At 45.2% G+C, this 18,654-nt stretch overlaps 1 protein-coding gene across 2 annotated transcripts in view; it reads right to left on the reverse strand.

Moving 5' to 3' along the window:
- LOC147747976 (uncharacterized) overlaps positions 1 to 18,654 on the reverse strand; it is a 152,967-nt gene that overhangs the window by 90,627 nt on the left and 43,686 nt on the right. For both annotated transcript variants that reach the window (XM_086957463.1, XM_086957454.1), the window contains exon 4: positions 16,625 to 16,714. In XM_086957463.1, the coding sequence (XP_086813589.1) occupies positions 16,625 to 16,714 (90 nt within the window). The remainder of the gene's footprint in view (positions 1 to 16,624; positions 16,715 to 18,654) is intronic.

Here is an 18,654-nt window from a genome sequence, read left to right on the forward strand (position 1 = left end):
TGAATGCCTGCTGAGGAAGGGGACAAATTAAAAATGAGTTGGAGGTCATCGGTGTAGTTATACACCGTGACCTCCATCTGCTGCAGGGCAAAAACAAGAGGGAAAATATAAAGGTTAAACAATAAGGGGGAAAGGGAGGACCCCTGGGGGACCCACACTGCACCTTACGGGGGAGGGCAGAGAAGTCGGCCAAATGGACGGCCTGGGTACGGTCACTCAGGAAGGAGCTGAGCCAGGCCAATATTGGGCCCCCCATGCCCTCCGCCTTGACACGGGAAAGAAGAATAGAATGATCAACCGTGTCAAAGGCGGCGGACAAGTCAAGGAGGACAAGAGCCTGAGGAATGTTAGTGTCCAGCCCCTCCCGAAGCTGATTCATGACCGAAATGACCACCTTCTCGGTGGAATGCCGAGGGCGAAAGCCCGCCTGGCAAGGTGCAAGATAACCGCTTTCCTCCACAAAGGAGCCGAGTACCTGAGTGACGTACGACTCAAGGACCTTACCCAAAAAAGGAAGAAGTGAGATGGGACGGTAGTTTGCCGGGGAAGCGGGGTCAGCCCCGGGTTTTTTTAAGATGGGGATGATGGTGGCGGATTGGAAGGGGACAGGGACAACGCCCATAGTGAGGGAATCGTTCAAGAGGGTAAGGGGAGGCGAATGACAATCTGAAAAAATCTGGCGCAAAATGTGAGCTGGGCAAATGTCAGCAGGGGAGCCAGATTTGACACGGCTGAGAAAAGGGAGTAAATATTCACTGGTCAATAGAGGAATGTGAGTGAGAGCAGACCTATTGGATGGCGGTTGGAGGTCGCTGAAAGTGGGGGAAGGGGGGGGGGGGGGGGACATTGGCCTTGATGAGGGCGACTTTCTCAATGAAAAACTCATTGAGAGAGTCGCAGAGGTCCTGGGAAGGGGGAATTTTTGACGATGTCCTGTCAGATGAGGCCAGCTCACGAACAGTAGCAAAGATTTCTCTTGGCTGACTCTCAGCAGCCAGGATTCGCCCGGAGAAATATTCGGTCTTGGCGGCAAGAATATCTCTTTTGTATTCGCTAAGAGTAGAAGTATAGCATTGCTTGCGAATGGGACAGTAGGCGAGCCTCCAGGCTCACTCGGCTTGTCGCACCTCAAGTTTTTTGGCTTTGAGGCCAGAACTAAACCACTTGTTCGCATCATGAGCACGTCTGACTGTGATGCGCTTCATGGGGGCTACTTGGTCGCAGGCCCTCGAGAGCCAGCGATCAAGGGAGGCTATTTGGGATGACACGGCCAAGCAGCTAAGTCCGGGCAAGAAGTTGTCAACGAACCACACAGGGAAGGGATATCTACTCTATACCAGTTCCTTGCCCAGGTGTTTCTGGGAAAGGAGGGAGTTTTGGTAAGACTAAGGTCCAAAAAAAAAGAAATTAAGAAATGGTCGGACCACATGCAAGGCATAACAGTGGGGGCAGAGACTGGGATGTTTAAAGTCCAAATTTGGTCCAGGGTATGACCTCGAGAGTGGGTGGGGGTGTGAACCTGTGAAACAAAGTTAAGGCTAAGAAGAAGCTGGGTAAAATGTCTAGACATATTGTCTTCTGCGGGGTCATTGGGCCAAAAATTAAAATCTCCCAGAACTAAAACTGATGCATTGTTGACTACCAAAGTGGCTAGTAAGTCCTGGATAGCGGGGATAAAACAGGGGCTAGGCTGGGGCGGTCGGTAAACTAGGACACACGTAATGGGGGCCAGGAAAGAAGCGGAACGCACAACCAGGCAATCCGCTGCCGGAATCGTAGGAGAGAGAAGCATCTGAAAGTGGAGTCCTTTGCGAGCGATCAAGGCAACCCCGCCACCCAGCTTGCCCTCAGGGCGGTCAGCGCGGAGTAAGAAGTAGGGGGCCGGTAGAGCTGCAAGGACGCTTGGCAGGGAGTCTGAACGAAACCATGTTTCAGTCAGAAACAGGAGGTCCGGTTTATTAGAGTCCAAAAAATTAAATAACTCAAGTTGGTGCTTGACTGCAGACCTAGTGTTCAAAAGGAAGGCCGAGATGGTGGAAGGGGAAGTGGAGGAAGGGGGGGAGGGGGATGGAACCAAAGGAAAAGAGGACAGGGAAGGTAGGGAATCGGGGAGGGAGGACGAGGGCAAGGGTCGGGCTACGCCAAGTGCCTTGGCCCGTAGCAACGTCGCGGGCTGGAGTGGCCAAGAACCCTGAAGGGAGCACAACTGTGAGGCAGAATAATTAAGAGTGCGAGCATGATGATGTGCCCCTAGCCCCGGCCGGCCACGGACGGGCGCAGACGGGCTTAACTTAGGCGCAACTTCGGCGCGCCTCCGTCGCGCCCGCTGCGCTCGTCCGCTGCGCGTCCGGTTACCCATGTGCACTTTATACGGAAGAGCCTCGGACAACTAGACCGCTAACTCTGGTCTCAGTGTCCTTCAGGCTCCCCCAAGATGGCGCCCGCTTTCCACCCGGCAGGCATAGAGAGCCGCGGGGGAAGAGCCGCCCTTCACGCAACGGCAGAGGAGCCGCGATGGACCGGGGCGAGTGCAGCCACACAGATGGTAAGCCCACAGCGTTCTAAGCAATAAAATACGACAGCAAAGTAAAAAATACTGGGCGCCTGCATCTAATCATGCAGAGCGCCAGAAACTGCAAATGCAAATGCAGTGCTTAACGTGGGCCAGTAGCTATAGGTGATGGGCCCCAGTACATTTTTCAGTTGGTGCCTTGGATTTATTTTGCAACATCAGACTTTGACCGAGTGCAGGAAGGGCAAAAGCAAAAAAAGGAAAAACAAGGAGGAAGAAGATTGGAAAATAGTGATCAAGGAAGAAATGAAGGATGAAACAGAGCTTTCAAACGTGAGATAAAGTGAAAGGAAGTGTAGGGTAGTGAAAGAAGGAAACATGAGGTAGAATCAAGACTAAGCAACTTTAATATTTGGTAACCCCTGAAATTGGCAACAGGCTTGCACGGAAAACCTTTGGCCCCTGCACTGGAGTGGGACTCAACATCTTGCACTCCCAAAACATGACGCATATTAGAAGAAGTCCATATTTTGTTTCAGAGGTGAGAGTCAGTATAGGGACAAACATGGCATAATAGCAAGTCACTCAACCACATCCACTGCTTGGCATGCCTTTAAAGTGATTGGAAGTAAAGGACACAGGGGTGGGAGCCCTACGGGGGGAAAACAGAGCAGGGATCAGTAAAAGCTTCAGCGGGGTTGATGCAGGCTATTAAACCATAAATTAATGCAAAGCAGATTGGGGGCTTATATAAAAAGTAAAGGTCATCCCTTTCACCTTATTAATTGAACCATTCGCAACAAGGATATGAAAGAATTACACTCACTGACAATTTCCATAAGATTTACTTATTTTCAGACAACATTCTGTTAACAATGATCAACTCTGAAATATCTTCCCCACGAAATTTAAAAGAAGTAGCTTATTCTGAACGAGAAGCAAAGTTATAAAAATCTAGACAAATGCAAACTGTTAAGTATCTTGGATGCTCCCGCAATAACCTCAGTTCTGAAGCTGTGCATGCCATTAACATTGACAGATAAGCCATTTAAATATTTGGGTATTTTTGTCACTGATTTGGTTAACCAACTGATGAGATTTAAGTAGGTAAGTGTAACAGATTTGAAAAATGGAAGCCATATGTATTATTATGAATACATTTTATAAAATGAACATTCTGTCACATTTACTATATCTCTTCGGAGCCTTTCTGATTTCCATCCTGAAGATCTGAATTTATTGAGCTACAAAAAGAACTGGCACCGTTTCTTTCAGCAGGAGGAAAGGCAATAACAGCTATGAAGGTGCTGAGGCCACCTAAAGACGCGGGAGCCTTGCCTTGCCCAGATATTTTGAAGGACTGCCTGGCTGTCCATTTAAGGAAACTGAAAGAATCGGTTAGCAAGGAATCAGACAAGAAAGCGGTAAACATAGACCACAAGCTGGCTGGGTGGTCCCTGTAGGAACAGATATGGCTACTTTGTAGAATATCATTTCAGAACTTGTACAAAAGTGGAATCACAAAAGTGATGATAACGTTGGATCAAATTGTTATTTGTAGGGGTAGATAGGATTGTGTTCAAACCCGTCACCTTGACCACCTGTAAAATTTGTATTCTCACTTCTCACCAGCCAAGTTCTAGAGGCAAGGACACAGCAGAATACTAGAGGATATGTTTTAAAATGGAAAAATTACGTTGTTAGAACAATGTAAGCTGAATATCAAGGCCCTGAACAGGAACGGTTCCATTATCTACAACTGAGGCATTGGGTACTGCACCCTAACAAATAAAATTTGCTGTCAGGCCATCCACATCATTCGAAAAATTTACTATAAAGAGCAGGAGACTGATCACATCCCCAGGATCCTATCTGAGGAGATTCCAAGACACAAGTGGGTGTGCCACACTCTTCGGGAAATAATTCAGTCCCTGATCAAGAATGGGAGTCAAATACCAGTCCCTGCACAAAATTCTGTTTGCCCAGCCACTGGAATTCAGAGTTGTGTGTTAATTTCTGCCCACTTCCTCCCTCACTATTTTCCCCTGACAGATTTCCCCGGGGTAAAACCTGGTGAAATCCATTAGGGGAAAAGGCTAGTAAAAGGCAACAACCGCACACATCAGTGAAAGAAATACTGAATCTGCATGGTATGCCTCCTTTTCAGATTCAAAACTCAAAACAGGAGGTATGTTTCTCACCCAGTGAATACCTCATGTCAGGCGATCAATCCTTAACAGGTGCAATAAATACATAACCTCATTCCACCGCCCTTATTATCAGGGCCTTAGTAGAGAAACAAGAGGATGAAAAGGGCAGTCTCCACTTTGGTAGACTCAGGGAGCGCGGTTGTATAACCCACAGGGAAGCTTATTATAAAGCCATGTTCCAGTTGTATCTTACACCAAACCTCCACACACACAAATATAAACAAATGCAGAGGGGTCAGGTTGTGGATGTAGGTCTGTGTAAAGCACCGTACAGCACATCTGATGCTATATTACAAATAGTTCCCTGGGGACACGATGGGTGAGTGCACCCTTTTTCTGCACCCCCGGAACACGTTGGTGTTATAGAATGGGTTGCAGATACTTGTGTGGCCTCTTCTGTATTACAGATAGTGGTGGCACTATCTTATGGGGACATTTCCTCATTTGCATGGGGGTGTGGCCACAGGCAAATAAGGGAAACAATTTGCATCTGCACCTACTCCTTATTATGTATGCAGGAGCAGAGACAAAGAGGCCGTCAGGAGGCACGCTGACTGCCACATAGGGGACCATGACACACTCTGCAGGTGGGTGCAGTCACTCACTGCACCTGCCTGTAGGGAGGTCTCGGCCCCCCTTACATGCGCAGGCCAGGTGCTGCCTGCACTGTGAAAGACCAACGCCTGGTTTGAACAATTGCCTTGCCTTTTACTAATATCCTACCTTAAAGGTGCACAGAGGTGCAAACAGGGACAGTGCAACCTTTTCAAAATGCAGCCCATGGTGCTTCTCTGCTAATATTAAGCCTTTTTTAGTCGAAGCCTACCAGACAGTGTAGCTGTCTGGTTTGCTAAAGACATCTTGGGGACATTCACAAAGCTTACCTGTGAATGCAGTCCACCCATTGCTTACCATTGGCTTAGTAATTCACATTTTCTGCCTTTCAATTTTCTGGCTTTGTTTTTAGACAGTCCAGAGTGAATGTGTCCCTCCCAAGGAGCAAAGCTTTTCACACTACCTCTTGTGGTATTCATCCAGGAATGCTCCTTTCTGTAAACAGGCCTGCAAATCTTGTTCTTATCTTGTCACATTTGCTGTGCATTTAAAGACAGAGGTCAAATGTCAGGTTCTGTCTCCAGAGAGAGAATGGTTTTCACTTTTCTTTCTGTGACTTGAAAGTGAGAGGATTCATGCGCCAATCTTGCTGGATACTAGGGGTAGGAATGATTTTTTTCTAGCACACAAATGAACTGTTGAAGTATTTGTAAACTGTATAGCTTAATTAGTAAAACTGTATGTCTGTGCAAATGTAATAGTCATTTAAATTGAAAATGTGTTGTCTGTAATGTCAGTGTGCTACCACACTATACATACTTCCCTCTACGCCACTCTACTCAACTCTGCATCACTCCACGCCACTTTCCTTTACTCTGAACCACTACACTCCGTGCCATTGTACTCTACTCCACTCTACGCCTCTATACTCTACTCTGTACCACTCTACTATATGCCAATGCACTCTAAGCCACGCTACACTACACCACTGAACTCTTTGCCACTGCACTCTATACCACTCCAGTCTAGGCCTCTCCATTCTACTCTGCACAACTCTACTCTACGGCACTCCACTTTACGCCACTCTGCAACACTGTACTCTATGCCACTGCACTCTATCCCAATACACCCTGTGCCAATGGACTCTATTCTGAACCACTCAACTCTATGCCCCTGCACTCTACGCCAATCCACTGTATGCCTCTCTAATCTACTTTGCACCACTGTACTCCATGACACTGCAGTCTACGCCTCTTTACTCTACGCAATACACTCTAAGCCATTATACTCCATCCCACTGCACTCTACCCTACATACTCCACTCAGCTCTGAAACAATCTACACTACACCACCCTGCTCTAAACCACTGCACTCTACTCTGCATCACTGTACACTACACCACTCCTCTCTATGCCAATATACTCTACACAACTGTACTCTACGGCACTCTACGCTGTACTGCTGCATTCTATGCCATTGTGCTCTAATCTACTTTGCATCACTCTAGTCCATGCCACTGCACTCTGCAGTACTCCATTCTACGCAACTGTACCAGTCTACGCCAATGAACTCTCTGTCACTCTATTCTACGACATTCTACTCTACTCTGCATCACTATACCCTACGCCACTGCACTCCACTATGTACCACTCTAACCTATGCCACTGAATTGTTCGACAATGCATTGTATGGTGCTGAATTCTATGCCACTTCACTCTACGCCACTATACTCTGCAACACTCTATGCCAATGCACTCTAGACCAGTCCACTCTATGCCAATGAACTCTACGTCACTGCGCTCTACTCTGCACCACTCCACTCCACACCATTCTACTCAATATCACTCTACTGTAAGCCACTGTACTTTACATCAATGCACTCTATGCCAGTCTACACCACTGCAATCTACAACACTTTACTCTGCAACACTGCACTCTATGAGACTAAACTCTACATCACTCTACTCTGCTGCATTCTATGCCAATGCGCTCTGTGCTACTGCAGTCTACACCACTCTACTGTGCATTATTGCAATCTATGCCACTGCACTGCGTAGCACTCCACTCTATGCCACTGCACTCTACAGCACTATACTCTACTCTGTATCACTCTATGCCATTCTACTCTTCACTACTCTGCGCCACTGCACTCTATGCCACTCTTTTCCACTGCACTCTACACCACTTAACTTTATGCCAGTCCACTCTACTCTGAACCACTGCACTCTACTCCACTGCATTCTACGACACTGCAATGTATGCCTCTGAATTCTATGCTTGTGCACTCTATGCCACTGCATTCTATGCCACTATACTCGGCAACACTCTACGCCAATGCACTCTACACCAGTCCACCCTACTCTATGTCACTCAACTGTACAGCACTCTACGCAACCCCACTCTATGCCACTCCAATACAGAACACTTTATGCCACTTCACTCTACAACACTCCACTCCACTCTTTGCCATTCCACTCTATGACACTCCATGTCACTCTCCTCTATGACACTAACTTTTAGCCAAGCCGGTGTATAACCTGGCTAAAACTCATTGGCAAAGTCAATAGCTCTTGCATAGGCAAAACCATATTGGCGTTCCCAATGCTTGTTTATGGCAGGCAACTTCCTAACAGCATTCTCCTAGCTGCACTGACTGCATTTAGGGACGGAAATGAGGCACTTGGAGCAACTGACAAGGACAAGTCATCTAACTAAAAACACCTCTGTTGGTGGGCCCCTGGCTGAAGCAATTCCCAATCCTAGATGGCTTCGCTTGTTGAGATAGCGTAGAGATCGCCTAAATTAGGGATGGCCTAAATTAGGGAATGTAGTGCATCAGAACCACATGATCGCCTTTGCTGATCAGCAAAAAGAGTTTCAATTAAATATAAGTCATTCAGGCACCCAAGGCTGGTGCCGCTAAAAAGAGAAAATCTCGGATCAGTGTTTTTTTTTTCTTTTCCTAAGGTGCCTTCTTAGGGTCGAGCCTGTGAGTGCATGCACTAGTGCATGCGTCTCTCTTGCTAGACCTTCTTGTTTACAGAAATGGGCTTGGAGCCCACCCATTGCTTACCATTTGTACTGTTCAAGTCACTTTTCTTTACCACCTCTGTAATTGGCCAATGTATGCAAAATGCTTTTTTCCAGTTATTTTGGTGGAGTAGAGACCAAGCACATATTGATTAAAGTTAATCTGTGCCCGTCCGCTGCTCCAGATGTGACTGAGGTACTGTTTCTTGTCCTCTCCCACTCCCCCTGCCTTCTGCTCCCGCCATAGCACTTGTTCATGAGCCTATAACATTCTTTAAGGTTCTTCTAAAAGTACTGTTTCAAGCCTTACTTTCTTGGCACGAGGTCTATGCAACTAGGCACAAACAGTTAACACTGAACTGGATCAAATACGAACTGGTTAGAGGAGCTAGTTGCTTTCCAGCTTGCAGCGCCACTAACCTCATGGCCGTTTTGAAAAGAGCAATACAAGTTTCTGGCGACTGCTTTCCGAACATAAAATGAATTTATGATGGTTATTTTAAGTGCAACAATAAACCAGCTAATAAAAAAATGGACATCACGCATAATGTCTCAATCTCAAAGGAGGTGCAGTAAAACTGAAATGGGAAGTTACCTGCATAACCTTCATACGATGTTCATCAAGAACGGAGTGTAGGAATGCTGTTAACACTATTATAAACCTGAAGGAAATTAAAAATAAACTTACTTCGCACGTTGATATAAGAGATTGTCGTGTTCCGCAGTCGGACAGACAGTCCCTTGAGATGGGACGTTTTCGAATTATATTACTTTTCAAATTAATCAGTATAATGTGCTAGCTGCATATAATTACTCTTATCTGTTTTTATGTTTTCGAACTGTAAATTGTTCGTATTAGAAAAGTCAGATTTGTCAGAAAAAAGTCACATGTGTGGAATTACTGTTTTTGACACCGATTTCTACTTTAGTCAAACAGTAAACATCGTATTCTCCAATGGCTGTCTCTTTCTCAAGCTTCAGCCAGGGTCTTTTCTAGCTAGTGTCGCCAACTCGGTAACTCCACCCTTTATAAACCAGATGATACTTGAAATAAAGTATGTATATTGGTCTCTCTCTGTTTTGCTCGGTGCCTACTAAAACGACTGCCCCAGCTATACGTTATTTCCATAAAATCCTGAGTTGCTGTATTCAAGGCACAGGGCATAGGTGTTTTCCAAATAAAAAAGTTATGTATGAACAGTTATTTTCAATATTTTGTCTATCTAAGAGCTGCACCAGCCTCATCCTTGGAACAAGCGTTTACGTACTTCTGTGCTGTTCGCATTCGTTGCCCTACTTCATAATTAATATGCTATGCTATGCATGTTCACTTTCCAAATGTCTGCAATACTTTGCAAAGAGCAGAAATCACACCATTCTTTTAGGCTTCCACCAACTTCTGAACTACATCCCTCATCTTAGAGTTACTCAATATGGTTGTCCCATTAGGTGAAGAAGCATGATAGATTTGGTCTTATTTAGAAGAGATGTTGTCATAAGTCGTTCCGCTATCTCTTACTAGTGCCTCAAACATGCCCATCGCTGCGTATCCACACAACTAGATAATATTCAAGTAAAATAGTTAGTAAAGTAAATCATTTGGTTGTTCGTTGACACAGTAGTTTAACAGTCCAAGTGCCCACTGAGAGGCTTGCAGGCCACCGATTTAAATCTCAATGTGGACAACTCAACTTTTAATACTTCAGAGGCAGATCTGGGTGAGAAACAACTCAGTTTTTCTGCTTCATAAATAAACCATGGTGTTAGTCATTTTGGGGTGAATTCGGCAAAGAACAGTGTACTCTTGCTGACCAGGGCATGTTCCTAAGATTTGTGTTGATCTGCTTTATCATAAGGAAATCTCAAAACAAACCATGTGACTGGAAACCTATGGCAGTCATCATTTTTAGGTCAAAGCCTACCAGACAGTACAGCAGTCTGGTTTGCTAAAGACATCTTGGGGACATTCAGAAAACGTCCCTGGGAATGTATTCTGCCGATTGCGTAGCACACTGGCTCTGCGGTTTGTAACTCACATTTTCCTACTTTCTATTTGCTGTCTTTATTTGCATTAGGCAGTGGCTCCCAAACTTTTTTGACCCGTGGCTCCCTTGACCTAATTGGCAGTTGGCCGTGGCTCCCCACCATTTTTTTACCGGCGCACCGGGGTGCCGCGGCACACACTTTGGGAACCACCGCAGTAGACCTTTGTACTCTCTACCATTCCTATGTGACTCTTAAAATGTATCCATTTGTATCTCTTCCTTGAGTGACTTTACAGCCTGTACATTTGCAATTTTTTCTATTTGTCTCTTCCCTGTGTGACTTTACTACTTGTACATTTTCAATGTATTTCTGTTTATATCTCTTCCCTGTGTGACTTTATAACTTGTACATTTGCAATTGTTTTCTGCTTGTATCTTTTATGTAACGCATGTAATCCTAAGTCCTTATGTATCGCAACTGGTTCTTTTGTAAAGCGCTCTGACACCTTCGGGTAATGTTCGCACTATAAAAAATCACATTAAATCAAAATCAAAATAAAAACAAAGGGTGTACGTTCTGATATGTATCTTATTGTAGTGATTTTTCTGCTTGGTTTAAATTGCAATTACGTTTCACTGTCTCTCATGAAGCACACTTAAACCCTACTCATTGAAAATTAAGACTGCATTTGGCAGCCTGCTGGCGGAGTTTGATTGGATGTGGTGTCACAAAAGCAGGTTGATTTAGAGTTGTTTGTCGCAAACTTTGGGCATGAAAATGCATCCAGAAAAAATCAGTGCGCAGAACGCAAATGCAGCTAATACAACGTTTCCATTGGCTAACTTGTAGAAATGTGTGGTGGTTCCTTTGGAGGAGAATTTAAATGGTTTTAACTTGAGTGCACCTTATTAAGAAGCAAGTTACTAGTCTATTAACCTAACTCTCACTGTTAGCTCGAAAATGCTAGGCTTGTCTAATGGTTGTTGAGGAAACTCGGGGACAGAGGTAATGCGCTGTACTTTTGCATAAATGTATATATTTTCTCTAAGACTTCACCTCAGAGTCGCTCCTTGACGGTAGTTTTCAAAGTGTGACAACAAGCATACATTTCAATGAGTCCAGTGCTGGGGATCCACAATCATACGTATGCACTTTTTCAAAATCCCTATTTCCCCCACTTCACTAATTCCTGTTTCCAAAGTGGTTCCAGTTCAGCCTCTAGTGCTTTTCCTTTCAGTTGGGATCTGTATAGGAGCCTGAGGTTGCCTGTTGTTTTGATGATTTGCCACACATCATGCCTTCATTCTTTCGAGAGTTGTCTTGGAGAGGTAAAGTCTTATCCGCGTAGGGAACTTATGGCCGTAAGTCATAGCGCAATAGGGCTGCTTTCTTTAGGTGCTGCTGTGTGAGTAAGGGCTTTCATGTTCCCAGCGGCTTTGATCACTTAGACCCTAAGTGTTTGTTTGTTTTAATCGTGCATAATTACTCTGGTCTTCTGGTACTCTGCACTTCTGACATCGCTGCACAGGGGGTCCTAAGGAGGCCAGATGCTATCTTTCCCACGTAGTGCGGCGGCGCCCCTGGCTACTGATAACGGCGCACCAGGGCGCCGCGGCGCACAGTTTGGGAACCACAGCATTAGGCTATTGAGGTTCAAATCATCCATCCAAAGGAGCAAAGCCTTTTCACACTAACTCTCCTTGTATTCTTCTACAAGTGTTCCTTTCTTTTAACATGCCTGTAAATCTTGTTCTTATTTTGTCTCATTTGCTTTGCATTCCAAGACAGAGGTTAAATGTCAGGCACTGTCTTCTGAGGGAGCTTGGTGTTCACTTTTCTTTCTCCAACTTCAAAGTCAAAGGATTTATGTTACAATCTTTCTGGATACTGGGAGTAGAGGAAAGCGTTTTTTCTAGCCCACAACAACATTTAAATAAACTGTGCATCTATATAAGAATTAGCAAAGCACAAATGAAGCACTTTTTTGTTAATTCTGGAGTGTGTTGGAAACAAATACTTTAATATGATCAAAACAAATCAATATACTAGGTTATACCATTTCCACACATTATCCTTTTGTGTGCTGTATAGCTTTATAAGTAAAACTGTACGTCTGTGAAAGTGTAATGATCATTTCAGTTGAAAATGTGTTGTGTGTAATGGCCGAAGTGCTACCACACCATGCATACCCCACTCTACGCCACTGTACTCTACTCTGTATCACTCCACTTTACAACACGCCACTGCGCTGTGCCACTGCACTCTACGCCACTTCATTCTACTTCTCTCTACTCTGTACCACTCTAATATGCCAGTGCACTCTATGCCACTCTAATCTATGCCAGTGCACTCTATGCCACTCTACTCAAAACCACTCCACTCTACTCTGCACAACTCCACTTTACGCCACTCCAGTCTAGGTCACTCCACTCTGCATCATTGCACTCTATACCACTGCAGTCTTTGTCAATATACTCTACACCAGAAGTCTTCAAATATTTGGATGCCGAGACCCCCCAGTTCAAATGTTCAGGCGTAAGGACCACATCCTGACAAACTATTCTAAACCTATAGACAGAGCTACTGGAATTATGAGGCAGGTGAGGACCAAATTATGTGGCATGCTCAACTAAATTGTATACTACGAAAATATGAATAATGATATGTGATACCATATATTTTGGGATAGTATTGCTTCATTATTTTGACATTTTCTACACACAGTAACACTGAGGAAAGATTTCACCTCATCAGTACCAGTTTATTACGAAAATACAGCAATAAACAAGAGAAAGATGTTGCGCCAACCTTTGTGAAGTGCCTTCCACTTCGCAGGAATACGTGTTGCCACATTAGAAGCTCACCTGGCCCTGGCCGGAAGCAGCAGAGGTCCCCTAAAACCCTGGCGTTCTTATGCAGAGTTAAGCAGTTTACCCACACCTCTTTCCTCTCACCCCCTCCCTTTCATACCTCTCTCCTCTTCCAACCCCGGAATCCTCTCTCACTTTGCAAGCCATTTTCTTTCACCCCTCTTTATAACTTCTGAACACTCTCCATTCAACCTTTCACTTCACCTTTAATCACCTCTTGCCATTTTGTCTTTTCACTGCCCTCATCTTTCGCATTTATCTCATGGCCTCTCTGGACACGTCACCTCTATCGCCCCTCAGCACTTCTCATTCACCTCAAGTCTCTCACTTCAAGATTGTGTCTATTTGTATCTTACACCTCTCCAATCCCTCATTCATCTTTCCCATCTCCCCTTTGTACTTCCACACCTTCTTGAACCAACGTCCCTCTCCCCTGTTACCTCAGCACCCACCTCAGTACTCTCTCTCCTCCCCTATCACTGCTGTACCTCACCCATGTTGCATCAAATGCTCTTTTTACATCACAGATCATCTCTCAGCTATCTTCTCTCACAGTTTACCAGTATCCCTCCTCTGTGCCCTCACCTTTCGCTCACATTCACTTCTGCTATTGCGTTTCCGCACTTTCTTCAGCTCTTCACATTTCTCCTCATCCCATACCGCTTAAATCAAATTTCCTCGCACCCTTGCTGTCCTCTCTCATCCCATCTACTCTCACCCTCTCATCTCACCTCACCAGGCATTCCCATATGATCCTCTCGGCCTGTGCTAATCTGTTTATTTTTCTCTAATTCATGAAGACATGAATTGTCCGTCTCACTGTTTTGGTGCGGGCCGCGCAGTTATGGAACCTGCACCCTCCTTTGCTTAGCTCCACCAAGAATCAATTACTCTTTAGGAAGCTATAAAAACCTGGCTCTACACCCTGTTGGTTACCCTATTTGGCTGGTTCTCCTTCCCTTTCTGTGTGTTTCTCATTTGCCATTTCAGGCAGCAGATCGTTATTAGCCCCAGGACACCTTTTTGTAAATGGAAATATTAATAGGCAGTAGTGTGACCGGGAATTTGCGATCCCCTTTCTATCAATCCACGACCCCCCTGGGGGTCGAACCCCACAGTCTGAAGACCCCTGCTCAAAGCCAATGCACTCTATGCTGCACTACTATTCTATGAAGCGGCATTGTACGCTGCTGAATTCTATGGTGCTGTACTCTATGCCACTATACTCTGCAACACACCAGGCCAATGGACTCTGCAGCAGTCCACTCTACGCCACTCCACTCTACGCCACTCTTCTAGGCCTAGGCAGAGTTCGCGGACCATTGAACTCTGCCGTGCAAAGTTCTGCAAGCGGCAGAGTGTGTTAGGCACCATATGCAAGAGGACACTGCTTCTGTCTCCCGCCCAAGTAGATTATGTACTCGAGCGGCAGCTTCCTCCACGCGACCTCCTGCGTGAGAAGTCTCACTGGGAGGTGGTTTTACCATGTAAATGGGGCGGGGGGGGGGGGGGATTTGAAGGGACAGAGTGTGCATTGAAATGCAAAATTGAACTGTAGAGAAAAGTTATATTTTCCTCTGCTGGGAACTGGTTCATTTGGGTGTGGAGATTGCATACAATACCAGAGTCATGTTAAGGATAAACCGTTTACTATTTTTCACAGCTGGTAATTAACACAGTAAGTGGCTAAAGAGAAAAGAGAAAGCTTCTTTGTCTATCTGAAAAAAAGTGTTTTTAACAATCTGACCTGGTTTTACATATACTGATATAGGTTAATAAACAATAACATTGACGCTTATATTTGGGTTCAGTATTTGGAGTTACAGAATGATTGAGGTATGAGGAGTGAAAGGAGTAAGCACCTAAAAAAGGGTTTCCAGATTGTCACATAGGGATACTTTTTAAATTCTACTGTGGCATCAGGGAATGTGGATCTAGTCCAAATGAAGGTGGGTGGAAGGGAATGTTAAAACAGTACAGCCCTGTCCGCCCTGCTTCCTGTGGAACAGATTCCAAGCATTTCCTCCAGAGCCGTCAGAAACCTACCTAGGGAGGCACTTCCATGAAGGGTGTTAGCAGAAGATGTTAGGGTAATGGCTGATGTGGTGAAGAAAGTAGAGGGTGAAGACAACAGAGAAGGAAGGTGATGTCAGTGGGTGTGATGGAAGATGGCCATGACATGCAAAGATGAGGATAGGACAGTCGCATTGGGGTGATGGCAGTGGGTGGGATGGTGGCCGTTGGGGTTGATGAAAAATGAGGGTGGGGGAGTGGCAGACGTGTGGTGATGTGAGAGTGAGCAGGCTCGCAGAGGAGAAAGACAGGAGGGTGGTAACGAGGTGAGTCAGATGACAGAAGAGGCGAATTATTGAAGTGCTATGGGTGAGTAGGGTGATGGAATGGTAAGATAAAGGCAGAGAAGGGTGATGGAGGTAAAGGGAAGGAGAGGATGCATGATCAAAGAGCATGTCGATGGCAGAGAATGGTGGTAACAGAGGAGGGTGAGGGTGATGACAGGGGTGGTGAGACAAAATAGGATTGTAACAGGAGTGAGATGATGACAGAGAAAGGGGAAGGGTGATGTAATAGGAAACCTTATCAGAGGAGGGTGCTGGCAGTTGGAGTCCTCATAGAGGGGAAAGATAATGAGAGGGTGGTGTTGTAAGCAGAGGATGGTGAGGATAGGTTAATGGTGGCAGATGGTGTGGTTGTGGGACTTTAAACCATGATAAACAAAGAAGTGTCAGTCAGTAAACTAAAACAACACAAAATTGCACCAAAACACAAGTTCGTGCGGAAAAATGTCTATTTTAGTGGTGCTCATTTTCTAATGTGGTGCTGCTAGATGCAGGATACTCAATTCTACACATACTTGCAGATGTGACATGTCTGACTACCTACCTGAATGATTTAGAAAACATGCCTGACGTCAGCCCATTGGAATCAAACCCCACAACGGATGCACTAGCGACGGTAAGCGGGTATCCCCCATCTATAAACCCCACGTCCCAAATATGCCCAATATATTTCTAAAGCTTAAAAATTTATGAGAAGATGATTTAGATGAACTGTTCAAGTAGGACTAGATGGATATTTTTATGGCCCCCTGGGTTGTCCTAGAGAAGAGGGTGCCAGGCACAAAAGATATGTTATGGCCACTTCTCTATAACGGAACCATGTGGGTGAATCTCTTGATTTACAAATAATATGTTTTAAAGTCATACAATCTCATTATTCTGGGACTAATGAAGCGATAACCATTCATTCTGCAAGGCTTACCTACAATGTTAAAAATAAATTAATATCACAAAGTCCTACTAAATCCAGAGGTTTGTTATAAAATACCAGTGTTGGTGATGCATATTTGTCCCTATGTGGGCAATCGTGCTATGCGAATAAGGTGGAGAACAGTCAGGAGTATGTGCTTTTAAATAGATTTTCATAACTTTTCATATACTTACCCATGCCAGGATAATTATGTCTTTCTATTTCCCGATGACAGTTCAGATGTGCGTTTTCTTCTATTTTTATGCTGAACATCTCATGGTCGCCTGGTGTACAAGGACAAAACACAATTTCAACTGAGGAAAAATAATAATCTTTCTGATTTGTGTCTCATTCACCGTTTTACTGCGCCAGAACTTCACCCCTTTGCTCATTTCCCTTCAATACTTTAAAGTGAACTTGCTATCGGTAAAAATCAAAAATCTCTGGCCTCTCTGTAACCCTGTGAGAGCAGAAGGCATTCAGACCTCTAATATGGGCCTGGCTCTGAATACATCACTGAGGACCTCTGAGGACAGAAGGCACTCAGAAATACAGAATTAACATGGCTCTCTTTAAACTGTAGAAGGCAGAAATTCTTCATACATAAATAGCAGCCCCCTCTTTGTACTCTTTGGAGGACACAAGGAATTTCGATCTTCAATAAGGCAATCTTACAGTTTTCTCTAGTCCAGTCCCAAGTCGCCTTCCTGCTAGTTAATGGGACAGATTGTTAACCAGTAGGGGTCGGCTTCAATGCAAGGAGGTGGCTGTATATGAAAGTGTCACAGGATGTGAGAAGCAATCAAAGGCAATGCAAAAATATAGATAAGTGACAGTACCAAGCAAACAAGAGAAAACTAAAAGAATTCGTTCTTGCTTCGGACTAAGGCAGTCAGTGCGATGAACATAAAGTTTGCCTTTACTGAATAACCACTACAGAAAACTGGACTACTGTGAGCTTGGCTAATAGTCCCTAAACTGAGAAGAACGGGTAGCTCGAAAACTTTGATGAGAGTCATAGTTAGTGTAATATGACCTTTTAACAACCTGGCTGTTAGATTTGGGGGTCTCTAGTTGGCACAGGTAGGTAGGTGTGACAAATAGGGACCCTCTCCTCTAGTCAGGATAAGGGGATTATACTCTAAAATAACCCCTGCTCACTCCCTTGGTAGCCTGGCACGAGCAGAAGGGCTTTACTTCACAGGCGTTGTAAGTAAAGCAGTTGTGACCACATACAGTAACCCAGTGACAACACTACAAATAGACACCACACAGGTTTTATATAAAAAATAAGTAGACTTTATATTGAGTTACCACAAGACCATAAACGACAAAAATACACACTATGATTACTTTAAGATGGTAGATTTAAGCTTAGTTCAGTTCCTAGATGCGACACTCTGCGTCAATGTAACTTAGGTTGCGTTGCGCTTCTGCAACAAGCAATGTCGCAGCAAAGGGAAATGCGGCAAGGTTCAGATACAAAGAAATATAGACGTGAAGATCTTCCAGATGCAACAAGCTTCTCGGGGATGCGAGAAGTCCTCGGTTCGATGCGTGGACTGCAGCGGCGACACCCTTACGATGTGACGACAACAGCTCCAGCAGCGACGCTCTTCTCCCACGATGTGTGAAGCTTCCGCTCGATGCGACAACTACAGCGGCGACATCCAAGATGCGACAGCAGCAGCTCCGACGGCGGCACACTTCTCGGGGATGCGAGGTGCTCTTGGTCGATGCGGTGCAGTGCGACAGTTCCAGTGGCGACACCCTCCTTCGGAGTTGCGACGGCAGGCACAGCGACGGCGACATGCTCCAACCTTGTTGCAAGATTCTTCTCCTGATACGGTGCAGTACGAAAACTACAGCGACTACACCCTCCTTCGGAGTTGCGACAGCAGCGACAGCGACACGCTTCCTCTTTGTTGCAGCACGCTTCTCTCCAATGCGGTGCTGTGCGACAGTTCCAGCGGCGACACCCTTCTTCGGAGTAGCGACAGCAGGCACAGCGACGGCGACACGCTTCTTCTCTTTGAGTCGTGCTTCCAGCTCCTTGCGACACACAGTCCCTCAGAAGGCCCAAAACAGCAGCAGGCACTTCCAAAGAACTCTGGGAAGCTGGGGGTGAAGTCTGTTGTCCCTGAGACTTCAGCAGGAGGCAGCTCTTTTCCAAGCCCTTGGAGATCCTTCACAAGTTGAAAGAAAAGTACACAAAGTTCCTTTC

Source organism: Lissotriton vulgaris, chromosome 1_1 (assembly GCF_964263255.1).
Source record: "Lissotriton vulgaris chromosome 1_1, aLisVul1.2, whole genome shotgun sequence".
In the NCBI taxonomy this organism is placed as follows: Eukaryota; Metazoa; Chordata; class Amphibia; order Caudata; family Salamandridae; genus Lissotriton; species Lissotriton vulgaris.